This window comes from Pristiophorus japonicus, unplaced genomic scaffold, assembly GCF_044704955.1.
Source record: "Pristiophorus japonicus isolate sPriJap1 unplaced genomic scaffold, sPriJap1.hap1 HAP1_SCAFFOLD_682, whole genome shotgun sequence".
Lineage (NCBI taxonomy): Eukaryota > Metazoa > Chordata > Chondrichthyes > Pristiophoridae > Pristiophorus > Pristiophorus japonicus.
The window spans coordinates 140,396-167,835 of record NW_027254595.1 but is presented as its reverse complement, the minus strand read 5'-3'; the positions used below and the strand labels follow the sequence as shown (position 1 = coordinate 167,835).

The 27,440-nt window shown below is 47.9% G+C and overlaps 1 protein-coding gene across 1 annotated transcript in view; it reads left to right on the top strand.

Annotated features, from left to right (window-relative positions):
• LOC139256033 (equilibrative nucleobase transporter 1-like) overlaps positions 1 to 27,440 on the top strand; it is a gene marked incomplete at its 5' end in the record, with an annotated part of 168,999 nt that overhangs the window by 9,837 nt on the left and 131,722 nt on the right. The window contains 2 exons of the mRNA XM_070874114.1: positions 907 to 999; positions 9,463 to 9,602. Coding sequence (XP_070730215.1) covers positions 907 to 999; positions 9,463 to 9,602 — 233 coding nt within the window. The remainder of the gene's footprint in view (positions 1 to 906; positions 1,000 to 9,462; positions 9,603 to 27,440) is intronic.

Below are 27,440 nucleotides of genomic sequence, written 5' to 3'. Positions count from 1 at the left end.
TGTCCTAGGGGGAGTGTTTGCTAGTGCTGTTGGGGAGGAGTTAAACTAATATGGCAGGGGGATGGGAACCAATGCAGGGAGACAGAGGAAAATAAAAAGGAGACAAAAGGAAAAGACAGAAAGGAGATGAGTAAAAGTGGAGGGCAGAGAAACTCAAGGCAAAGAACAAAAAGGGCCACTGAATATAAAGGGGCTGCAGGAGGGGTCAAAACTAAAAATCATGGTTTAAAAACTAGTATTAAAACACTTTACCTAAACGTACGCAGCATTCGAAATAAAGTAAATGAGTTGACGGCACAAATCATTACAAATGGGTATGATTTGGTGGCCATTACAGAAACATGGTTGCAGGGTGGCCAAGACTGGGAATTAAACATACAGGGGTATCTGACAATTCGGAAAGATAGACAAGAAGGGAAAGGAGGTGGGGTAGCTCTGTTAATAAAGGATGATATCAGGGCAGTTGTGAGAGACGATATTGGCTCTAATGAACAAAATGTTGAATCATTGTGGGTGGAGATTAGAGATAGTAAGGGGAAAAAGTCACTGGTGGGCGTAGTTTATAGGCCCCCAAATAATAACTCCACGGTGGGGCGGGCAATAATCAAGGGAATAATGGAGGCATGTGAAAAAGGAACAGCAGTAATCATGGGGGATTTTAACCGACATATCGATTGGTCAAATCAAATCGCACGGGGTAGCCTGGAGGAGGAATTCATAGAATGCATACAGGATTGTTTCTTAGAACAGTATGTTACAGAACCTACAAGGGAGCAAGCTATCTTCGATCTGGTCCTGTGTAATGAGACAGGAAAAATAAACGATCTCCTAGTAAAAGGTCTGGCTTCAAGCGCTTACACGCACACAGAGCGACGCTGACTGTTTTTGTCACCTCTGATTCCCCAGGTCGCCAACCTCTTTGGGAATAAGCGGTCCACAATTATCACGCTGTACAACGGAGCCTTCGATTCCTCTTCTGTCGTCTTTCTGCTGGTCAAGGTGAGAGATGCGTCCGTATTAGGAGCAGGAGTGGGCCACACTGTCCCTCGAGCCTGCTCCGCCATTCAATGAGATCACGGCTGATCTTTGACCTCAAATCCACTTTCCCGCCCGATCCCCAGGTACAGCAAGTGATCAGGAAGGCCAATGGTACCTTGGCCTTTATTGTGAAGGGGATGGAGTATAAAAGCAGGGAAGTCTTGCTACAGTTATACAGGGTATTGGTGAGGCCACACCTGGAGTACTCCGTGCAGTTTTGGTTTCCATATTTACGAAAGGATATACTTGCTTTGGAGGCAGTTCAGAGAAGGTTCACTCGGTTGATTCCGGGGATGAGGGGAGTTGACTTATGAGGAAAGGTTGAGGAGGTTGGGCCTCTACTCATTGGAGTTCAGAAGAATGAGAGGCGATCTTATGGAAACGTATCAGATTATGAGGGGGGCTCGACAAGGTGGATGCAGAGAGGATGTTTCCACTGATGGGGGGAGACTAGAACTCGGGGGCATGGTCTTAGAATAAGGGGGCTGCCCATTTAAAACTGAGATGAGGAGGAATTTCTTCTCTCAGAGGGTTGTAAATCTGTGGAATTCTCTGCCTCAGAGAGCTGTGGAGGCTGGGTCATTGAATAAATTTAAGACAGAGATAGACTGTTTCTTAACCGATAAGGGGATAAGGGGAGCGGGCAGGGAAGTGGAGCTGAGTCCATGATCGGATCAGTCCATGATCGTATTAAATGGCGGAGCAGGCTCGAGGGTCCCTATGGCCTACTTATGGTCTTATGAGAGAGAGAGAGAGAATGGGCCAATGAGACCAGACCGGCAAGCCCTTCGGGCAGGGTTGCAGGTAAGTTGCTGTTATGTTCATTGGATATATTCAAGGGGGAGTTAGATGTGGCACTTAGGGCTCATTGAATGGCGGTGCAGGCTCGAAGGGCCGAATGGCCTACTCCTGCACCTATTTTCTATGTGTTTTTCAATCCTTTTAACGTAAGGCTTCACTTTGTAACGGCAGCTCTCATTGTGTCCCTGGTTACCACGGCAGCCCGATCTTTTTGGCGCAGATCAAAGCTCCGCCCCCCTCGGGTTAGGCCACGGCAAAATGGGGAAACTTACCACGTTTTTTTTTTGACGTAGTTAGGCCTACAAAAAGTAGAGAGGTATCGCTCTTCAAGTACGGCAAAAAAATGCTTGAGAAAAATTGAGACCCTAAAGAGGGAGTTTCTCCCCGTCAGGGACCCGGCTTAGAGAGAGTCCCTCCATTAGGGACCTCATTTACACAGAGGGACCCCCATTTAAAGCGGCCCCTGATACACCGACTACCTCTGTAAATCAGCTAGAATTGGCCAAGCCACACAAGGAGATATTAGGCGAGCTGACCGACAGATCGGTTTCAAGGAGCGTCTTAAGGGAAGAGAGTTGGGGAGGTTTCGGGAGGGGAAGTACAGAGCTTCCAGCTGAAGGCACGGACACCGATGGTGGAGCGATGGAAATCGGGGGATGGACAAGAGGCCAGAATTGGAGGAGCGCGGAGATCTCGGAGGGTAGTAGGGGCTGGAGGAGGTTACAGAGATAGGGAGGGGTGTAGGAGCTGGAGGAGGTTACAGAGATAGGGAGGGGTGTAGGAGCTGGAGGAGGTTACAGAGATAGGGAGGGTGTAGGAGCTGGAGGAGGTTACAGAGATAGGGAGGGTGTAGAGGCTGGAGGGTGTTACAGAGATAGGGAGGATGTAGGGGCTGGAGGAGGTTAGAGATAGGGAGGGGTGTAGGAGCTGGAGGAGGTTACAGAGATAGCGAGAGTTGTAGAGGCTGGAGGAGGTTACAGAGATAGGGAGGGGTGTAGGGGCTGGAAGAGGTTACAGAGATAGGGAGGAGTGTAGGGGCTGGAGGAGGTTACAGAGATAGGGAGGGTTGTTGGGCTGGAGGAGGTTACAGAGATAGGAAGGGTTGTAGGGCTGGAGGAGGTTAGAGATAGGGAGGGTTGTAGAGCTGGGGGAGGTTAGAGATAGGGAGGGTTGTAGGAGCTGGAGGAGGTTACAGAGATCGGGAGAGTTGTAGAGGCTGAAGGAGGTTACAGAGATAGGGAGGGTTGTAGGAGCTGGAGGAGGTTACAGAGATAGGGAGGGGTTTAGGAGCTGGAGGAGGTTACAGAGATAGGGAGGGTTGTAGGAGCTGGAGGAGGTTACAGAGATAGGGAGGGGTTTAGGAGCTGGAGGAGGTTACAGAGATAGGGAGGGTTGTATACTTGCTTTGGAGGTAGTTCAGAGGAGGTTCACTCGGTTGATTCCGGAGATGAGGGGGTTGACTTATGAGGAAAGGTTGAGGAGGTTGGGCCTCTACTCATTGGAATTCAGAAGAATGAGAGGTGATCTTATCGAAACGTATCAGATTATGAGGGGGGCTCGACAAGTTGGATGCAGAGAGGATGTTTCCACTGATGGGGGAGACTAGAACTAGGGGGCATGGTCTTAGAATAAGGGGCCGCCCATTTAAAACTGAGATGAGGAGGAATTTCTTCTCTCAGAGGGTTGTAAATCTGTGGAATTCGCTGCCTCAGAGAGCTGTGGAAGCTGGTTCATTGAATATATTTAAGACAGAGATAGACAGTTTCTTAACCGATAAGGGGAGCGGGCAGGGAAGTGGAGCTGAGTCCATGATCGGATCAGCCATGATCGTATTAAATGGCGGAGCAGGCTCGAGGGGCCGTATGGCCTACTCCTGCTCCTATTTCTTATGTTCTAAAATATATGGAACGACAGCTCTGCAAACCCGTCAGCGTTCCTACTGGTGCGCACATTACAGCAACGAACTAATTTACAAAGAGCGGGCTGAGGGTCGAACTTACTCGTTGCTCGGCTAGAAGAGCGTGTCAGAGGGTTAAAGGTCGGAGCCTGACCTAGCGACCCCACCCAGTGTCAAGCGATCAGAGAGGAGGAAAGCCTTTCGCAGCCCCCCCCCCCCACCACTCCTCTCCCCTTTCCCCTCTGTCTGGGGCAGATTTGACCCTGGTCATAGAGGTTAGAGATTGGTGTGAACCCATAAACATTTACAGCACGGGAGGAGGCCATTCGGCCCATCGTGTCCGCACCGGCCGACCAAGAGTTACCCAGCCTAATCCCACTTTCCAGCTCTCGGTCCGTAGCCCTGTAGGTTACGACACTTCAAGTGCACATCCAAGTACTTTTTAAATGTGGTGAGGGTTTCTGCCTCTACCACCCTTTCAGGCCGTGAGTTCCAGACCCCCACCACCCTCTGGGTGAAGATATTTCCCCTCAAATCCCCTCTAAACCTCCCCCCAATTACTTTAAATCTGTGCCCCCTGGTTATTGACCCCCTCTGCTCAGGGGAAATAGGTCCTTCCTATCCACTCTATCCAGGCCCCTCATAATTTTATACACCTCAATTAAATCTCCCCTCAGCCTCCTCTGTTCCCAGGAAAACAACCCCAGCCTATCCAATCTTTCCTCATGGCTAAAGTTTTCCAGTCCCGGCAACATCCTGGTAAATCTCCTCTGCACCCTCTCCAGTGCAATCACATCCTTCCTGTAATGTGGTGACCAGAACTGCGCGCAGTACTCCAGCTGTGGCCTAACCAGTGTTGTATACAGTTCAAGCATAACCTCCCTGCTCTTGTATTCTATGCCTCGACTAATAAAGGCAAGCAGGTACAGCAGGCGGTTAAGAAAGCAAATGGCATGTTGGCCTTCATAGCTCGGGGATTTGAGTACAGGGGCAGGGAGGTGTTGCTACAGTTGTACAGGGCCTTGGTGAGGCCACACCTGGAGTATTGTGTACAGTTTTGGTCTCCTAACCTGAGGAAGGACATTCTTGCTATTGAGGGAGTGCAGCGAAGGTTCACCAGACTGATTCCCGGGATGGCGGGACTGACCTATCAAGAAAGACTGGATCAACTGGGCTTGTATTCACTGGAGTTCAGAAGAATGAGAGGGGACCTCATAGAAACGTTTACAATTCTGATGGGTTCAGACAGGTTAGATGCAGGAAGAATGTTCCCAATGTTGGGGAAGTCCAGAACCAGAGGTCACAGTCTAAGGATAAGGGGTAAGCCATTTAGGACCGAGATGCGGAGGAACTTCTTCACCCAGAGAGTGGTGAACCTGTGGAATTCTCTACCACAGAAGGTTGTTGAGGCCAATTCACTAAATATATTCAAAAAGGAGTTAGATGTAGTCCTTACTGCTAGGGAGATCAAGGGGTATGGCGAGAAAGCAGGAATGGGGTACTGAAGTTGAATGTTCAGCCATGAACTCATTGAATGGCGGTGCAGGCTAGAAGGGCCGAATGGCCTACTCCTGCACCTATTTTCTATGTTTCTATGTTTCTATGTTTAATTCCGTATGCCTTCTTAACCACCTTATCCACCTGGCCTGCTACCTTCAGGGATCTGTGGACCTGCACTCCAAGGTCCCTCGGTTCCTCTGCACTTCTCAGTGTCCTCTCCACTGATCCTGGGAGCCGGGGGTGGGGGTGGGGGGGGTGATCGTGTGGGTTCATACCTGGGGGGTAGGGGAGAGAGGGAGGGAGGGAGGGGTCAGCGCCTGGGGAGAGGAGTTGGTTGTGGCTTGGGGGGAGGGAGAAGAGAGCGAGAGGCGGGGGGGAAATGAGAGAGAGAGAGAGAGAGCGATGGGGGCGGGAATAGAGAGGGAGAGGGGGTGGGGAGAGAGGAGAAAGGTACTGGGGGTCGGGGGGTGGGGGGTGGTGGAGAGAGAGCGGGTGGGGAGAGATAGAGGGTGCAAGGGGAGAGATCGGGGAGTTTGCAACCACAACAATTTGTATTTAAAAAGCGCCTTTAACATAGTGAAACCTCCCAAGGCGATTCACAGGAGTATTACGCGATAAGAATTTGACACAGAGCCACGTAAGTAGAAATTAGGGCAGGTGACCAAAAGCTGGGTCAAAGAGGTTGGTTTTAAGGAGCGTCTTGAAGGAGGAGAGAGAGGTAGAGAGGCGGAGAGGTTCAGGGAGGGAGTTCCAGAGCTTGGGGCCCAGGCAACAGAAGGCCCGGCCACCGATGGTGGAGCGATTATAATCAGGGATGGTCAGGAGGGCAGAATTTGAGGAGTGCAGACATCTCGGAGGGTTGTGGGGCTGGAGGAGATTACAGAGATAGGGAGGAGTGTAGGGGCTGGAGGAGGTTACAGAGATAGGGAGGGGTGTAGGGGCTGGAGAAGGTTACAGAGATAGGGAGGGGTGTAGGGGCTGGAGGAGGTTACAGAGATAGGGAGGGATGCAGGGGCTGGAGGAGGTTACAGAGATAGGGAGGGGTGCAGGGGTTGGAGGAGGTTACAGAGATAGGGAGGGGTGTAGGGGCTGGAGGAGGTTACAGAGATCGGGAGGGTGTAGGGGCTGGAGGAGGTTACAGAGATAGGGAGGGGTGGAGGGGCTGGAGGAGGTTACAGAGAAAGGGAGAGGTGTAGGGGCTGGAGGAGGTTACAGAGATCGGGAGGGTGTAGGGACTGGAAAAGGTTACAGAGATAGGGAGGGGTGTAGGGGCTGGAGGAGATTACAGAGATAGGGAGGGGCGAGGGCCATGGTGTGATTTGTAAACAAGGATGAGAATTTTGAAATCAAGGAGTTGCTTAACCGGGAGCCAATGTAGGTCAGTGAGCACAGGGGGTGATGGGTGAGCGGGACTGGGTGTGAGTTAGGACACGGGGCAGTGAGCACAGGGGGTGATGGGTGAGTGGGACTCGGTGCGAGTTAGGACACGGGGTCAGTGAGCACAAGGGGTGATGGGTGAGTGGGACTCGGTGCGAGTTAGGACACGGGGTCAGTGAGCACAGGGGGTGATGGGTGAGCGGGACTCGGTGCGAGTTAGGACACGGGGGCGGTGAGCACAGCGGGTGATGGGTGAGCGGGACTCGGTGCGAGTTAGGACACGGGGCAGCGAGCACTGGGGGTGATGGGTGAGTGGGACTCGGTGCGAGTTAGGACACGGGGTCAGTGAGCACAGGGGGTGATGGGTGAGCGGGACTCGGTGCGAGTTAGGACACGGGGCAGCGAGCACAGTGGGTGATGGGTGAGTGGGACTCGGTGCGAGTTAGGACACGGGGGCAGTGAGCATAGCGGGTGATGGGTGAGCGGGACTCGGTGCGAGTTAGGACACGGGGCAGCGAGCACAGTGGGTGATGGGTGAGTGGGACTCGGTGCAAGTTAGGACACGGGGCAGTGAGCACAGGGGGTGATGGGTGAGCGAGACTCGGTGCGAGTTAGGACACGGGGCAGCGAGCACAGGGGGTGATGTGTGAGCGGGACTCGGTGCGAGTTTGGACACGGGGCAGTGAGCACAGTGGGTGATGGATGAGTGGGACTCGGTGCGAGTTAGGACACCGGACAGCGAGCACAGGGGGTGATGTGTGAGCGGGACTCGGTGCGAGTTAGGACACGGGGACAGCCGAGTTTTGGATCACCTCTAGTTTACGTCGGGTAGAATGTGGGAGGCCGGCCAGGAGTGCGTTGGAATAGTCAAGTCTGGAGGTAACAAAGGCATGGATGAGGGCTTCAGCAGCGGATGAGCTGAGGCAGGGGGCGGAGACGGGCGATGTGACGGAGGGGGAAATAGGCGGGTCTTCGTTATGCTGTGGATATGTGGTCGGAAGCTCAGGTCAGGGTCAAATATGACACCGAGTTAACGAACAGTCTGCTTCAGCCTCAGACAGGAGTTGGAGAGAGGGATGGAGTGGTGGGGTGGGGATGGAAATGGGGGGGGGGGGGGGTTTGCAGCTTGAGGGCTGCCGGGGGGGGGAGGTGCGCGGGGAGAGTTCGAGGGTGAAAGGGAGAGGGGGAGGGTTGCGGGAGAGGGGTTGGGGCTCGGGGGAGTATGCGGGATGGGGGTGCTATGAGGGGGAGGGGGAGGGGAGATCGAGGGGAGGGGTGCTGGGGTGGGATTGGGACAGTTTGCGGGATTGAAACATAGAAACATAGAAAATAGGTGCAGGAGTAGGCCATTCGGCCCTTCGAGCCTGCACCACCATTCAATAAGATCATGGCTGATCATTCACCTCAGTACCACTTTCCTGCTTTCTCTCCATACCCCTCGATCCCTTTAGCCGTAAGGGCCATATCTAACTCCCACTTGAATATATCCAATGAACTGGCATCAACAACTCTCTGCGGCAGGGAATTCCACAGGTTAACAACTCTCTGAGTGAAGAAGTTTCTCCTCATCTCAGTCCTAAATGGCTCACCCCTTATCCTTAGACTGTGTCCCCTGGTTCTGGACTTCCCCAACATCAGGAACATTCTAACCGCATCTAACCTGTCTAAACCCGTCAGAATTTTATATGTTTCTATGAGATCCCCTCTCATCCTTCTAAACTCCAGTGAATAAAGGCCCAGTTGATCCAGTCTCTCCTCATATGTCAGTCCTGCCATCCCGCGAATCAGTCTGGTGAACCTTCGCTGCACTCCCTCAATAGCAAGAACGTCCTTCCTCAGATTAGGAGACCAAAACTGAACACAATATTCCAGGTGTGGCCTCACCAAGGCCCTGTACAACTGCAGTAAGACCTCCCTGCTCCTATACTCAAATCCTCTCGCTATGAAGGCCAACATACCATTTGCCTTCTTCACCGCCTGCTGTACCTGCATGCCAACTTTCAATGACTGGTGTACCATGACACCCAGGTCTCGTTGCACCTCCCCTTTTCCTAATCTGCCGCCATTCAGATAATATTCTGCCTTCCTGTTTTTGCCCCCAAAGTGGATAACCTCACATTTATCCACATTATACTGCATCTGCCATGCATTTGCCCACTCGCCTAACCTGTCCAAGTCATCCTGCAGCCTCTTAGCATCCCCCTCACAGCTCACACCGCCACCCAGCTTAGTGTCATCTGCAAACTTGGAGATATTACACTCAATTCCTTCATCCAAATCATTAATGTATATTGTAAAGAGCTGGGGTCCCAGCACTGAACCCTGCGGCACTCCACTAGTCACTGCCTGCCATTCTGAAAAGGACCCGTTTATCCCGACTCTCTGCTTCCTGTCTGCCAACCAGTTCTCTATCCCCGTCAGGACATTACCCCCAATACCATGCGCTTTAATTTTGCACACCAATCTTCGAGCCTTCACCACCATTCAATGTGATCGTGGCTGGTCGTGCAATTTCAGTACCCCATTCCTGCTCTCTCTCCAGACCCCCTTGATCCCTTGAGACACAAGGGCCACCTCTAACTCCCTTTTGAATATATCCAACGAACTATGAGTGAAGCGGAGCAGCGGGGGAGGGAGGAGAGAGCGAGGGGAGGGCTGCGGAGTGGCACGAGGGGAGTTCACAGGACGAGGGAGAGGGGAGGTGAGAGCGAGGGGAGGGGTGCGCGGAAGGATGGGGGAGTTTACGGGAGTGGGAGCGAGGGAGTGGGGAGGGAGTGGAGTCGGGGTCAGAGAGATGCCCGCTGGTCATGGCTGACGCGTGTTTTATTCCGGCCTCTGTCTCCCCGCAGGTGTTGTATGAGGCAGGCCTCCAACTGCGGACGATATTCCTGTTCATCAGCTGCCTGAGCGTCCTGCATATCCTCCGCACGTACATCCTGCTGCCCCGCACACAGATCCCTTACCCTCTCCCAGAGGGCTACACTTATGGGTAAGGAGGACAGCCCGTGGGTTACAGGCTGGAATCTAATCGAGGGGTTCGGGGGGGTGTTTATATATAGAATAACAGATACCCGGGAGTGAGTTACAGGCTGGAATCTAATCGAGGGGTTTATATATAGAATAACAGATACCCGGCAGTGAGTTACAGGCTGGAATCTAATCGAGGGGTTCGGGGTGTTTATATATAGAATAACAGATACCCGGGAGTGAGTTACAGGCTGGAATCTAATCGAGGGGTTTGGGGGGGTTTATATATAGAATAACAGATACCCGGGAGTGAGTTACAGGCTGGAATCTAATCGAGGGGTTTGGGGGGGTTTATATATAGAATAACAGATACCCGGGAGTAAGTTACAGACTGGAATCTAATCGAGGGGTTCGGGGGGGTTTATATATAGAATAACAGATACCCGGGAGTGAGTTACAGACTGGAATCTAATCGGGGGGTTCGGGGGGGTTTATATATAGAATAACAGATACCCGGGAGTGAGTTACAGACTGGAATCTAATCGAGGGGTTTGGGGGGGTTTATATATAGAATAACAGATACCCGGGAGTGAGTTACAGACTGGAATCTAATCGAGGGGTTCGGGGGGGTTTATATATAGAATAACAGATACCCGGGAGTGAGTTACAGACTGGAATCTAATCGAGGGGTTCGGGGGGGTTTATATATAGAATAACAGATACCCGGGAGTGAGTTACAGACTGGAATCTAATCGAGGGGTTCAGGGAGTTTATATATAGAATAACAGATACCCGGGAGTGAGTTACAGGCTGGAATCTAATCGTGGGCTTCGGGGGGGTTTATATATAGAATAACAGATACCCGGGAGTGAGTTACAGGCTGGAATCTAATCGTGGGCTTCGGGGGGGTTTATATATAGAATAACAGATACCCGGGAGTGAGTTACAGACTGGAATCTATTCGAGGGGTTCGGGGTGTTTATATATAGAATAACAGACACCCGGGAGTGAGTTACTGGCTGGAATCTAATCGAGGGGTTCGGGGGGTTTATATATAGAATAACAGATACCCGGGAGTTAGTTACAGGCTGGAATCTAATCGAGGGGTTCGGGGGGGTGTTTATATATAGAATAACAGATACCCGGGAGTGAGTTACAGGCTGGAATCTAATCGAGGGGTTCAGAGGGGTTTATATACAGAATAACAGATACCCGGGAGTGAGTTACAGGCTGGACACTAATCGAGGGGATCGGGGGGGGTTTATATATATAATAAGAGATACCCGGGAGTGAGTTACAGGCTGGAATCTAATCGAGGGGTTCGGGGGGTTTATATATAGAATAACAGATACCCGGGAGTGAGTTACAGACTGGAATCTAATCGAGGGGTTCAGAGGGGTTCATATATAGAATAACAGATACCCGGAAGTGAGTTACAGGCTGGAATCTAATCAAGGGGTTCGGGGGATTTATATATAGAATAACAGATACCCGGGAGTGAGTTACAGGCTGGAATCTAATCGAGGGGTTCGGGGGGTTTATATATAGAATAACAGATACCCGGGAGTGAGTTACAGGCTGGAATCTAATCGAGGGGTTCGGGGGGTTTATATATAGAATAACAGATACCCGGGAGTGAGTTACAGGCTGGAATCTAATCGAGGGGTTCGGGGGGTTTATATATAGAATAACAGATACCCGGGAGTGAGTTACAGGCTGGAATCTAATCGAGGGGTTCGGGGGTTTATATATAGAATAACAGATACCCAGGAGTGAGTTACAGGCTGGAATCTAATCGAGGGGTTCGGGGGGTTTATATATAGAATAACAGATACCCGGGAGTGAGTTACAGACTGGAATCTAATCGAGGGGTTCAGAGGGGTTTATATACAGAATAACAGATACCCGGGAGTGAGTTACAGGCTGGACACCAATCGAGGGGATCGGGGGGGGTTTATATATAGAATAACAGATACCCGGGAGTGAGTTACAGATTGGAATCTAATCGAGGGGTTCGGGGGGGTTTATATACAGAATAACAGATACCCGGGAGTGAGTTACAGACTGGAATCTAATCGAGGGGTTCGGAGGTTTATATATAGAATAACAGACACCCGGGAGTGAGTTACAGATTGGAATCTAATCGAGGGGTTCTGGGGGGTTTATATATAGAATAACAGATACGCGGGAGTGAGTTACAGACTGGAATCTAATCGAGGGGTTCGGGGGGGTTTATATACAGAATAACAGATACCCGGGAGTGAGTTACAGACTGGAATCTAATTGAGGGGTTCGGGGGATTTATATATAGAATAACAGATACCCGGGAGTGAGTTACAGGCTGGAATCTAATCGAGGGGTTCCGTGGGGTTTATATATAGAATAACAGAAACCCGGGAGTGAGTTACAGGCTGGAATCTAATCGAGGGGTTCGGGGGATTTATACATAGAATAACAGATACCCGGGAGTGAGTTACAGGCTGGAATCTAATCGAGGGGTTCGGGGGGTTTATATAGAGAATAACAGATACCCGGGAGTGAGTTACAGACTGGAATCTAATCGAGGGGTTCGGGTGATTTATATATAGAATAACAGATACCCGGGATTGAGTTACAGGCTGGAATCTAATCGAGGGGTTCGGGGGGGTTTATATATAGAATAACAGATACCTGGGAGTGAGTTACAGGCTGGAATCTAATCGAGGGGTTCGGTGGGGTTTATATATAGAATAACAGATACCCGGGAGTGAGTTACAGGCTGGAATCTAATCGAGGGGTTCGGGGTGTTTCTATATAGAATAACAGATACCCGGGAGTGGGTTACAGGCTGGAATCTAATCGAGGGGTTCGGGTAGTGTATATACAGAATAACAGATTCCCGGGAGTGGGTTACAGGCTGGAAACTAATCGAGGGGTTCGGGTTGTGTACATATAGAATAACAGATACCCAGGAGTGAGTTTCAGGCTGGAATCTAATCGAGGGGTTTGGTTGTTTATAAAAAGAATAACAGATACCCGGGAGTGAGTTACAGCCTTGAATCCAATCGAGGGGTTCGGGGGGTTTATATATAGAATAACACATACCCGGGAGTGAGTTACAGGCTGGAATCTAATCGAGGGGTTCGGGGGGGTTTATATATAGAATAACAGATACCCGGGAGTGAGTTACAGCCTGGAATCCAATCGAGGGGTTCGGGGGGTTTATATATAGAATAACAGATACCCGGGAGTGAATTACAGGCTGGAATCTAATCGAGGGGTTCGGGGGGGGGTTTATATATAGAATAACAGATACCCGGGAGTGAGTTACAGATTGAATCTAATCGAGGGGTTCGGGGGGTTTATATATAGAATAACAGATACCCGGGAGTGGGTTACAGGCTGGAAACTAATCGAAGGGTTCGGGTTGTGTACATATAGAATAACAGGTACCCGGTAGTGAGTTACAGGCTGGAATCTAATCGAGGTGTTTGGAGTGTTTATAAAAAGAATAACAGATACCCGGGAGTGAGTTACAGGCTGGAATCTAATCGAGGGGTTTGGGGGGGTTTATATATAGAATAACAGATACCCGGGAGTGAGTTACAGGCTGGAATCTAATCGAGGGCTTCGGGGGGGTTTAGATATAGAATAACAGATACCCGGGAGTTAGTTACAGGCTGGAATCTAATCGAGGGGTTCGGGGAGTTTATATATAGAATAACAGATACCCGGGAGTGAGTTACAGGCTGGAATCTAATCGAGGGGTTCAGAGGGGTTTATATACAGAATAACAGATACCCGGGAGTGAGTTACAGATTGGAATCTAATCGAGGGGTTGGGGGGGTTTATATATAGAATAACAGATACCTGGGAGTGAGTAACAGGCTGGAATCTAATCGAGGGGTTCGGGGGGTTTATATATAGAATAACAGATTCCCGGGAGTGAGTTACAGACTGGAATCTAATCGAGGGGTTCGGGGGTTTATACATAGAATAACAGATACCCGGGAGTGAGTTACAGATTGGAATCTAATCGAGGGGTTGGGGGGGTTTATATATAGAATAACAGATACCTGGGAGTGAGTTACAGGCTGGAATCTAATCGAGGGGTTCGGGGGGTTTATATATAGAATAACAGATTCCCGGGAGTGAGTTACAGACTGGAATCTAATCGAGGGGTTCAGAGGGGTTTATATACAGAATAACAGATACCCGGGAGTGAGTTACAGGCTGGACACTAATCGAGGGGATCGGGGGGTGTTTATATATATAATAACAGATACCCGGGAGTGAGTTACAGGCTGGAATCTAATCGAGGGGTTCGGGGGGGTTTATATATAGAATAACAGACACCCGGGAGTGAGTTACAGATTGGAATCTAATCGAGGGGCTGGGGGGGTTTATATATAGAATAACAGATACCCGGGAGTGAGTTACTGGCTGGAATCTAATCGAGGGGTTCGGGGGATTATGTATAGAATAACAGATACCCGGGAGTGAGTTACAGGCTGGAATCTAATCGAGGGGTTTGGGGGGTTTATATATAGAATAACAGATACCCGGGAGTGAGTTACAGACTGGAATCTAATCGAGGGGTTCAGAGGGGTTTATATACAGAATAACAGATACCCGGGAGTGAGTTACAGACTGGAATCTAATCGAGGGGTTCGGGGGGGGTTTATATATAGAATAACAGACACCCGGGAGTGAGTTACAGATTGGAACCTAATCGAGGGGTTCGGGGAGGTTTATATATAGAATAACAGATACCCGGGATTGAGTTACAGGCTGGAATCTAATCGAGGGTTTCGGGGGGGTTTATATACAGAATAACAGATACCCGGAAGTGAGTTACAGACTGGAATCTAATTGAGGGGTTCGGGGGATTTATATATAGAATAACAGATACCCGGGTGTGAGTTACAGGCTCGAATCTAATCGAGGGGTTCGGGGGATTTATATATAGAATAACAGATACCCGGGAGTGAATTACAGGCTGGAATCTAATCGAGGGTTTCGGGGGATTTATATATAGAATAACAGATACCCGGGATTGAGTTACAGGCTGGAATCTAATCGAGGGGTTCGGGGTGTTGATATAGAGAATAACAGATACCCGGGAGTGAGTTACAGACTGGAATCTAATCGAGGGGTTCGGGTGATTTATATATAGAATAACAGATACCCGGGAGTGGGTTACAGGCTGGAATCTAATCGAGGGGTTCGGGTAGTGTATATATAGAATAACAGATTCCCGGGAGTGGGTTACAGGCTGGAAACTAATCGAGGAGTTCGGGTTGTGTACATATAGAATAACAGATACCCAGGAGTGAGTTTCAGGCTGGAATCTAATCGAGGGGTTTGGTTGTTTATAAAAAGAATAACAGATACCCGGGAGTGAGTTACAGCCTTGAATCCAATCGAGGTGTTCAGGGGGTTTATATATGGAATAACAGATACCCGGGAGTGAGTTACAGGCTGGAATCTAATCGAGGGTTTCGGGGGGTTTATATATAGAATAACACATACCCGGGAGTGAATTACAGGCTGGAATCTAATCGAGGGGTTCGGGGGGTTTATATATAGAATAACAGATACCCGTGAGTGAGTTACAGGCTGGAATCTAATCGAGGGGTTCGGGGGGTTTATATATAGAATAACAGATACCCGGGAGTGGGTTACAGGCTGGAAACTAATCGATGGGTTCGGGTTGTGTACATATAGAATAACAGATACCCGGCAGTGAGTTACAGGCTGGAATCTAATCGAGGTGTTTGGAGTGTTTATAAAAAGAATAACAGATACCCGGGAGTGAGTTACAGCCTTGAATCCAATCGAGGCGTTCGGAGGGTTTATATATAGAATAACAGATACCCGGGAGTGAGTTACAGGCTGGAATCTAATCGAGGGGTTCGGGGGGTTTATATATAGAATAACACATACCCGGGAGTGAGTTACAGGCTGGAATCTAATCGAGGGGTTCGGGGTGTTTACATATAGAATAACAGATACCCGGGAGTGAGTTACAGGCTGGAATCTAATCGAGCGGTTCGGGGTGTTTATATATAGAATAACAGATACCTGGGAGTGAGTTACAGCCTGGAATCTAATCGAGGGGTTCGGGGGGTTTATATATAGAATAACAGATACCCGGAAGTGAGTTACAGGCTGGAATCTAATCGAGTGGTTCGGTGGGGTTTATATATAGAATAACAGATACCCGGAAGTGAGTTACAGGCTGGAATCTAATCGAGGGGTTCGGGGGTTTTATATATAGATTAACAGACACCCGGGAGTGAGTTACAGGCTGGAATCTAATCGAGCGGTTCGGAGGATTTATATAGAGAATAACAGATGCCTGGGAGTGAGGTACAGGCTGGAATCTAATCGAGGGGTTCGGGGGATTTATATATAGAATAACAGATACCCGGGATTGAGTTACAGGCTGAAATCTTATCGAGGGGTTCGGGGGGTTTATATATAGAATAACAGATACCCGGGATTGAGTTACAGGCTGGAATCTAATCGAGGGGTTCGGGGATTTATATAGAGAATAACTGATACCCGGGAGTGAGTTACAGACTGGAATCTAATCGAGTGGTTCGGGGGATTTATATATAGAATAACAGATACCCGGGATTGAGTTACAGGCTGGAATCTAATCGAGGGGTTCGGGGGGGTTTATATGGAGTATAACGGCTATCTGGGAGTGAGTTACAGGCTGGAATCTCATCGAGGGGTTCGGTGGAGTTTATATATAGAATAACAGATACCCGGGAGTGAGTTTCAGGCTGGGATCTAATCGAGGGGTTTGGTGTGTTTATAAAAAGAATAACAGATACCCGGGAGTGAGTTACAGGCTGGAATCTAATCGAGGGGTTCGGGGGTTTATATATAGAATAACACATACCCGGGAATGAGTTACAGGCTGGAATCTAATCGAGGGGTTCGGGGTGTTTACATATAGAATAACAGATACCCGGGAGTGAGTTACAGCCTGGAATCTAATCGAGTGGTTCGGGGGGTTTATATATAGTATAACAGGTAACCGGGAGTGAGTTACAGGCTGGAATCTAATCGAGGGGGTCGGGGGGTTTATATATAGAATAACAGATACCCGGGAGTGGGTACAGGCTGGAAACTAATCGAGGGGTTCGGGTTGTGTACATATAGAATAACAGATACCCAGGAGTGAGTTACAGGCTGGAATCTAATCGAGGGGTTTGGTTGTTTATAAAAAGAATAACAGATACCCGGGAGTGAGTTACAGCCTTGAATCCAATCGAGGGGTTCGGGGGGTTTATATATAGAATAACACATACCTGGGAGTGAGTTACAGGCTGGAAACTAATCGAGGGATTCAGGGGGGTTTATATATAGAATAACAGATACCCGGGAGTGAGTTACAGCCTGGAATCTAATCGAGGGGTTCGGGGGGTTTATATATAGAATAACAGATACCCGGGAGTGAGTTACAGGCTGGAATCTAATCGAGGGGTTCGGGGGATTTATATATAGAATAACAGATACCCGGGAGTGAGTTACAGGCTGGAATCTAATCGAGGGGTTCGGGGGATTTATATATAGAATAACAGATACCCGGGAGTGAGTTACAGGCTGGAATCTAATCGAGGGGTTCGGGGGATTTATATATAGAATAACAGATACCCGGGAGTGAGTTACAGGCTGGAATCTAATCAAGGGTTTCGGGGGGGTTTATATATAGAATAACAGATACCCAGGAGTGAGTTACAGGCTGGAATCTAATCGAGGGGTTCGGGGGGTTTATATATAGAATAACAGATACCCGGTAGTGAGTTACAGGCTGGAATCTAATCGAGGGGTTTGGAGTGTTTATAAAAAGAATAACAGATACCCGGGAGTGAGTTTCAGGCTGGAATCTAATCGAGGGGTTTGGTGTGTTTATAAAAAGAATAACAGATACCCGGGAGTGAGTTACAGGCTGGAATCTAATCGAGGGGTTCAGGGGTTTATATATAGAATAACACATACCCGGGAGTGAGTTACAGTCTGGAATCTAATCGAGGGGTTCGGGGTGTTTACATATAGAATAACAGATACCCGGGAGTGAGTTACAGCCTGGAACCTAATCGAGTGGTTCGGGGAGTTTATATATAGTATAATAGGTAACCGGGAGTGAGTTACAGGCTGGAATCTAATCGAGGGGTTCGGGGGGTTTATATATAAAATAACTCATACCCGAGAGTGAGTTGCAGGCTGGAATCTAATCGAGGGGTTCGGGGTGTTTATATATAGAATAACAGATACCCGGGAGTGAGTTACAGGCTGGAATCTAATCGGGGGGTTCGGGGGGTTTATATATAGAATAACAGATACCCGGGAGTGAGTTACAGCCTGGAATCTAATCGAGGGGTTCGGGGGGTTTATATATAGAATAACAGATACCCGGGAGTGAATTACAGGCTGGAATCTAATCGAGGGGTTCGGGGGATTTATATATAGAATAACAGATACCCGGGAGTGAGTTACAGGCTGGAATCTAATCGAGGGGTTCGGGGTGTTTACATAAAGAATAACAGATACCCGGGAGTGAGTTACAGGCTGGAATCTAATCGAGGGGCTTGGGGGGTTTATATATAGAATAACAGATACCCGGGAGTGAGTTACAGGCTGGAATCTAATCGAGGGGTTCGGGGGGTTTATATATAGAATAACAGATACCCGGGAGTGAGTTACAGGCTGGAATCTAATCGAGGGGCTTGGGGGGTTTATATATAGAATAACAGATACCCGGGAGTGAGTTACAGGCTGGAATCTAATCGAGGGGTTTGGAGTGTTTATAAAAAGAATAACAGATACCCGGGAGTGAGTTACAGGCTGGAATCTAATCGAGGGGTTCGGGGGGTTTATATATAGAATAACAGATACCCGGGAGTGAGTTACAGGCTGGAATCTAATCGAGGGGCTTGGGGGGTTTATATATAGAATAACACATACCCGGGAGTGAGTTACAGGCTGGAATCTTATCGAGGGGTTCGGGGTGTTTACATATAGAATAACAGATACCCGGGAGTGAGTTACAGCCTGGAATCTAATCGAGGGGTTCGGGGGGTTTATATGTAGAATAACAGATACCCGGGAGTGAGTTACAGGCTGGAATCTCATCGAGGGGCTCGGGGGGTTTATATATAGAATAACACAGACCCGAGAGTGAGTTGCAGGCTGGAATCTAATCGAGGGGTTCGGGGTGTTTATATATAGAATAACAGATACCCGGGCGTGAGATGCAGGCTGGAATCTAATCGAGGGGTTCGGGGGGTTTATATATAGAATAACAGATACCCGGGAGTGAGTTACAGGCTGGAATCTAATCGAGGGTTTCGGGGGGTTTATATATAGAATAACAGATACCCGGTAGTGAGTTACAGTCAGGAATCTAATCGAGGGGTTTGGTGTGTTTATAAAAAGAATAACAGATACCCGGGAGTGAGTTTCAGGCTGGAATCTAATCGAGGGGTTCAGGGGTTTATATATAGAATAACACATACCCGGGAGTGAGTTACAGGCTGGAATCTAATCGAGGGGTTCGGGGTGTTTACATATAGAATAACAGATACCCGGGAGTGAGTTACAGGCTGGAATCTAATCGAGGGGTTCGGGGGGTTTATATATAAAATAACACATACCCGAGAGTGAGTTGCAGGCTGGAATCTAATCGAGGGGTTCGGGGTGTTTATATATAGAATAACAGATACCCGGGAGTGAGTTACAGGCTAGAATCTAATCGAGGGGTTCGGGGGGTTTATATATAGAATAACAGATACCCGGGCGTGAGATGCAGGCTGGAATCTAATCGAGGGGTTCGGGGGGTTTATCTATAGAATAACAGATACCCGGGAGTGAGTTACAGGCTGGAATCTAATCGAGGGGTTCGGGGGGTTTATATACAGATTAACAGACACCCGGGAGTGAGTTACAGGCTGGAATATAATCGAGGGGTTCGGGGGATTTATATATAGAATAACAGATACCCGGGAGTGAGTTACAGGCTAGAATCTAATCGAGGGGTTCGGAGGGTTTATATATAGAATAACAGATACCCGGGAGTGAGTTACAGGCTGGAATCTAATCGAGGGGTTCGGGGGATTTATATATAGAATAACAGATACCCGGGATTGAATTACAGGCTGGAATCTAATCGAGGGGTTCGGGGCGGTTTATATAGAGAATAACAGATACCCGGGAGTGAGTTACAGACTGGAATCTAATCGAGTGGTTCGGGGGATTTATATATAGAATAACAGATACCCGGGAGTGAGTTACAGACTGGAATCTAATCGAGTGGTTCGGGGGATTTATATATAGAATAACAGATACCCGGGATTGAGTTACAGGCTGGAATCTAATCGAGGGGTTCGGGGGGGTTTATATGGAGTATAACGGCTATCTGGGAGTGAGTTACAGGCTGGAATCTCATCGAGGGGTTCGGTGGAGTTTATATATAGAATAACAGATACCCGGGAGTGAGTTTCAGGCTGGGATCTAATCGAGGGGTTTGGTGTGTTTATAAAAAGAATAACAGATACCCGGGAGTGAGTTACAGGCTGGAATCTAATCGAGGGGTTCGGGGGTTTATATATAGAATAACACATACCCGGGAATGAGTTACAGGCTGGAATCTAATCGAGGGGTTCGGGGTGTTTACATATAGAATAACAGATACCCGGGAGTGAGTTACAGCCTGGAATCTAATCGAGTGGTTCGGGGGGTTTATATATAGTATAACAGGTAACCGGGAGTGAGTTACAGGCTGGAATCTAATCGAGGGGGTCGGGGGGTTTATATATAGAATAACAGATACCCGGGAGTGGGTACAGGCTGGAAACTAATCGAGGGGTTCGGGTTGTGTACATATAGAATAACAGATACCCAGGAGTGAGTTACAGGCTGGAATCTAATCGAGGGGTTTGGTTGTTTATAAAAAGAATAACAGATACCCGGGAGTGAGTTACAGCCTTGAATCCAATCGAGGGGTTCGGGGGGTTTATATATAGAATAACACATACCTGGGATTGAGTTACAGGCTGGAAACTAATCGAGGGATTCAGGGGGGTTTATATATAGAATAACAGATACCCGGGAGTGAGTTACAGCCTGGAATCTAATCGAGGGGTTCGGGGGGTTTATATATAGAATAACAGATACCCGGGAGTGAGTTACAGGCTGGAATCTAATCGAGGGGTTCGGGGGATTTATATATAGAATAACAGATACCCGGGAGTGAGTTACAGGCTGGAATCTAATCGAGGGGTTCGGGGGATTTATATATAGAATAACAGATACCCGGGAGTGAGTTACAGGCTGGAATCTAATCGAGGGGTTCGGGGGATTTATATATAGAATAACAGATACCCGGGAGTGAGTTACAGGCTGGAATCTAATCAAGGGTTTCGGGGGGGTTTATATATAGAATAACAGATACCCAGGAGTGAGTTACAGGCTGGAATCTAATCGAGGGGTTCGGGGGGTTTATATATAGAATAACAGATACCCGGTAGTGAGTTACAGGCTGGAATCTAATCGAGGGGTTTGGAGTGTTTATAAAAAGAATAACAGATACCCGGGAGTGAGTTTCAGGCTGGAATCTAATCGAGGGGTTTGGTGTGTTTATAAAAAGAATAACAGATACCCGGGAGTGAGTTACAGGCTGGAATCTAATCGAGGGGTTCAGGGGTTTATATATAGAATAACACATACCCGGGAGTGAGTTACAGTCTGGAATCTAATCGAGGGGTTCGGGGTGTTTACATATAGAATAACAGATACCCGGGAGTGAGTTACAGCCTGGAACCTAATCGAGTGGTTCGGGGAGTTTATATATAGTATAATAGGTAACCGGGAGTGAGTTACAGGCTGGAATCTAATCGAGGGGTTCGGGGGGTTTATATATAAAATAACTCATACCCGAGAGTGAGTTGCAGGCTGGAATCTAATCGAGGGGTTCGGGGTGTTTATATATAGAATAACAGATACCCGGGAGTGAGTTACAGGCTGGAATCTAATCGAGGGGTTCGGGGGGTTTATATATAGAATTACAGATACCCGGGAGTGAGTTACAGCCTGGGATCTAATCGAGGGTTTCGGGGGGTTTATATATAGAATAACAGATACCCGGGAGTGAGTTACAGGCTGGAATCTAATCGAGGGGTTCGGGGGGTTTATATATAGAATAACACATACCTGGGAGTGAGTTACAGGCTGGAAACTAAACGAGGGATTCGGGGGGTTTATATATAGAATAACAGATACCCGGGAGTGAGTTACAGGCTGGAATCTAATCGGGGGGTTCGGGGGGTTTATATATAGAATAACAGATACCCGGGAGTGAGTTACAGCCTGGAATCTAATCGAGGGGTTCGGGGGGTTTATATATAGAATAACAGATACCCGGGAGTGAATTACAGGCTGGAATCTAATCGAGGGGTTCGGGGGGTTTATATATAGAATAACAGATACCCGGGAGTGAGTTACAGGCTGGAATCTAATCGAGGGGTTCGGGGTGTTTACATAAAGAATAACAGATACCCGGGAGTGAGTTACAGGCTGGAATCTAATCGAGGGGCTTGGGGGGTTTATATATAGAATAACAGATACCCGGGAGTGAGTTACAGGCTGGAATCTAATCGAGGGGTTCGGGGGGTTTATATATAGAATAACAGATACCCGGGAGTGAGTTACAGGCTGGAATCTAATCGAGGGGTTCGGGGGGTTTATATATAGAATAACAGATACCCGGGAGTGAGTTACAGGCTGGAATCTAATCGAGGGGCTTGGGGGGTTTATATATAGAATAACAGATACCCGGGAGTGAGTTACAGGCTGGAATCTAATCGAGGGGTTTGGAGTGTTTATAAAAAGAATAACAGATACCCGGGAGTGAGTTACAGGCTGGAATCTAATCGAGGGGTTCGGGGGGTTTATATATAGAATAACAGATACCCGGGAGTGAGTTACAGGCTGGAATCTAATCGAGGGGCTTGGGGGGTTTATATATAGAATAACACATACCCGGGAGTGAGTTACAGGCTGGAATCTTATCGAGGGGTTCGGGGTGTTTACATATAGAATAACAGATACCCGGGAGTGAGTTACAGCCTGGAATCTAATCGAGGGGTTCGGGGGGTTTATATGTAGAATAACAGATACCCGGGAGTGAGTTACAGGCTGGAATCTCATCGAGGGGCTCGGGGGGTTTATATATAGAATAACACAGACCCGAGAGTGAGTTGCAGGCTGGAATCTAATCGAGGGGTTCGGGGTGTTTATATATAGAATAACAGATACCCGGGAGTGAGTTACAGGCTGGAATCTAATCGAGGTGTTCGGGGGGTTTATATATAGAATAACAGATACCCGGGAGTGAGTTACAGCCTGGAATCTAATCGAGGGTTTCGGGGGGTTTATATATAGAATAACAGATACCCGGGCGTGAGATGCAGGCTGGAATCTAATCGAGGGGTTCGGGGGGTTTATATATAGAATAACAGATACCCGGGAGTGAGTTACAGGCTGGAATCTAATCGAGGGTTTCGGGGGGTTTATATATAGAATAACAGATACCCGGTAGTGAGTTACAGTCAGGAATCTAATCGAGGGGTTTGGTGTTTTTATAAAAAGAATAACAGATACCCGGGAGTGAGTTTCAGGCTGGAATCTAATCGAGGGGTTCAGGGGTTTATATATAGAATAACACATACCCGGGAGTGAGTTACAGGCTGGAATCTAATCGAGGGGTTCGGGGTGTTTACATATAGAATAACAGATACCCGGGAGTGAGTTACAGGCTGGAATCTAATCGAGGGGTTCGGGGGGTTTATATATAAAATAACACATACCCGAGAGTGAGTTGCAGGCTGGAATCTAATCGAGGGGTTCGGGGTGTTTATATATAGAATAACAGATACCCGGGAGTGAGTTACAGGCTAGAATCTAATCGAGGGGTTCGGGGGGTTTATATATAGAATAACAGATACCCGGGCGTGAGATGCAGGCTGGAATCTAATCGAGGGGTTCGGGGGGTTTATCTATAGAATAACAGATACCCGGGAGTGAGTTACAGGCTGGAATCTAATCGAGGGGTTCGGGGGGTTTATATACAGATTAACAGACACCCGGGAGTGAGTTACAGGCTGGAATATAATCGAGGGGTTCGGGGGATTTATATATAGAATAACAGATACCCAGGAGTGAGTTACAGGCTAGAATCTAATCGAGGGGTTCGGAGGGTTTATATATAGAATAACAGATACCCGGGAGTGAGTTACAGGCTGGAATCTAATCGAGGGGTTCGGGGGATTTATATATAGAATAACAGATACCCGGGATTGAATTACAGGCTGGAATCTAATCGAGGGGTTCGGGGCGGTTTATATAGAGAATAACAGATACCCGGGAGTGAGTTACAGACTGGAATCTAATCGAGTGGTTCGGGGGATTTATATATAGAATAACAGATACCCGGGATTGAGTTACAGGCTGGAATCTAATCGAGGGGTTCGGGGGGGTTTATTTGGAGTATAACGGCTATCCGGGAGTGAGTTACAGGCTGGAATCTCATCGAGGGGTTCGGTGGGGTTTATATATAGAATAACAGATACCCGGGAGTGAGTTACAGGCTGGAATCTAATCGAGGGGTTTGGGTTGTGTATATATAGAATAACAGATACCCGGGAGTGGGTTACAGGCTGGAATCTAATCGAGGGGTTCGGGGTGTTTATATACAGAATAACAGATACCCGGGAGTGGGTTACAGGCTGGAATCTAATCGAGGGGTTCGGGTAGTGTATATATAGAATAACAGATACCCGGGAGTGGGTTACAGGCTGGAAACTAATCGAGGGGTTCAGGTTGTGTACATATAGAATAACAGATACCCGGGAGTGAGTTACAGGCTGGAATCTAATCGAGGGGTTCAGGGTGTTTATATATGGAATAACACATACCCGGGAGTGAGTTACAGGCTGGAATCTAATCGAGGGGTTCGGGGTGTTTACATATAGAATAACAGATACCCGGGAGTGAGTTACAGCCTGGAATCTAATCGAGGGGTTCGGGGGGTTTATATATAGAATAACAGATACCCGGGAGTGAGTTACAGGCTGGAATCTAATCGAGGGGTTCGGGGAGTTTATATATAGAATAACAGATACCCGGGAGTGAGTTACAGGCTGGAATCTAATCGAGGGGTTCGGGGGGTTTATATATAAAATAACACATACCCGGGAGTGAGTTACAGGCTGGAATCTAATCGAGGGGTTCGGGGGGTTTATATATATAATAACAGATACCCGGGAGTGAGTTACAGGCTGGAATCTAATCGAGGGGTTCGGGGGGTTTATCTATAGAATAATAGATACCCGGGAGTGAGTTACAGGCTGGAATCTAATCGAGGGGTTCGGTGGGGTTTATATATAGATTAACAGATACCCGGGAGTGAGTTACAGGCTGGAATCTAATCGAGGGGTTCGGGGGTTTTATATATAGATTAACAGACACCTGGGAGTGAGTTACAGGCTGGAATTTAATCGAGGGGTTCGGGGGATTTATACATAGAATAACAGATACCCGGGAGTGAGTTACAGGCTGGAATCTAATCGAGGGGTTCGGGGGGTTTATATATAGAATAACAGATACCCGGGAGTGAGTTACAGGCTGGAATCTAATCGAGGGGTTCAGGGTGTTTATATAGAGAATAACAGATACCCGGGAGTGAGTTACAGACTGGAATCTAATCGAGGGGTTCGGGGTATTTATATATAGAATAACAGATACCCGGGATTGAGTTACAGGCTGGAATCTTATCGAGGGGTTCGGGGGTTTATATATAGAATAACAGATACCCGGGAGTGAGTTACAGGCTGGAATCTAATCGAGGGGTTCGGTGGGGTTTATATATAGAATAACAGATACCCGGGAGTGAGTTACAGGCTGGAATCTATTCGAGGGGTTCGGGGTGTTTATATATAGAATAACAGATACCCGGGAGTGGGTTACAGGCTGGAATCTAATCGAGGGGTTCGGGTTGTGTACATATAGAATAACAGATACCCGGGAGTGAGTTACAGGCTGGAATCTAATTGAGGGGTTTGGTTGTTTATAAAAAGAATAACAGATGCCCGGGAGTGAGTTACCGGCTGGAATCTAATCGGGGGGTTCGGGGGGTTTATATATAGAATAACAGATGCCTGGGAGTGAGTTACAGCCTGGAATCTAATCGAGGGGTTCGGGGGGTTTATATATAGAATAACAGATACCCGGGAGTGAGTTACAGGCTGGAATCTAATCGAGGGGCTCGGGCGGTTTCTATATCGAATAACAGATACCCGGGGTGAGTTACAGGCTGGAAACTAATCGAGGGGTTCGGGTTGTGTACATATAGAATAACAGATACCCGGGAGTGAGTTACAGGCTGGAATCTAATCGAGGGGTTTGGTGTGTTTATAAAAAGAATAACAGATACCCGGGAGTGAGTTACAGCCTTGAATCCAATCGAGGGGTTCGGGGGGTTTATATATGGAATAACAGATACCCGGGAGTGAGTTACAGGCTGGAATCTAATCGGGGGTTCGGGGGGTTTATATATAGAATAACAGATACCTGGGAGTGGGTTACAGGCTGGAATCTAATTGAGGGGTTTGGTTGTTTATAAAAAGAATAACAGATACCCGGGAGTGAGTTGCAACCTTGAATCCAATCGAGTGGTTCGGGGGTTTATATATGGAATAACAGATACCCGGGAGTGAGTTACAGGCTGGAAACTAATTGAGGGGTTCGGGGGGTTTATATATCGAATAACAGATACCCGGGAGTGAGTTACAGGCTGGAAACTAATCGAGGGGTTCGGGTGGTTTATATTTAGAATAACAGATACCCCGGAGTGGGTTACAGGCTGGAAACTAATCGAGGGGTTCAGGTTGTGTACATATAGAATAGCAGATACCCCGGAGTGGGTTACAGGCTGGAAACTAATCGAGGGGTTCGGGTTGTGTACATATAGAATAACAGATACCCCGGAGTGGGTTACAGGCTGGAAACTAATCGAGGGGTTCGGGAGGGTTTATATATATAATAACAGATACCCGGGAGTGAGTTACAGGCTGGAATCTAATCGAGGGGTTCGGGGTGTTTATATATAGAATAACAGATACCCGGGATTGAGTTACAGGCTGGAATCTAATCGAGGGGTTCGGGGGGGTTTATATGGAGTATAACGGCTATCCGGGAGTGAGTTACAGGCTGGAATCTCATCGAAGGGTTCGGTGGGGTTTATATATAGAATAGCAGGTAACCGGGAGTGAGTTACAGGCTGGAATCTAATCGAGGGGTTCGGGGGGTTTATATATAGAATAACAGATACCCGGGAGTGAGTTACAGGCTGGAATCTAATCGAGGGGTTCCGGGGTGTTTCTATAGAGAATAACAGATACCCGGGAGTGAGTTACAGACTGGAATCTAATCGAGTGGTTCGGGGGATTTATATATAGAATAACAGATACGCGGGTTTGAGTTACAGGCTGGAATCTAATCGGGGGGTTCGGGGGGGTTTATATATAGAATAACAGATACCCGGGAGTGAGTTACAGGCTGGAATCTAATCGAGGGGTTTGGGTTGTGTATATATAGAATAACAGATACCCGGGAGTGAGTTACAGGCTGGAATCTAATCGAGGGGTTTGGGGTGTTTAAATATAGAATAACAGATACCCGGGAGTGGGTTACAGGCTGGAATCTAATCGAGGGGTTCGGGGTGTTTATATATAGAATAACAGATACCCGGGAGTGAGTTACAGGCTGGAATCTAATCGAGGGGTTCGGGGTGTTTATATATAGAATAACA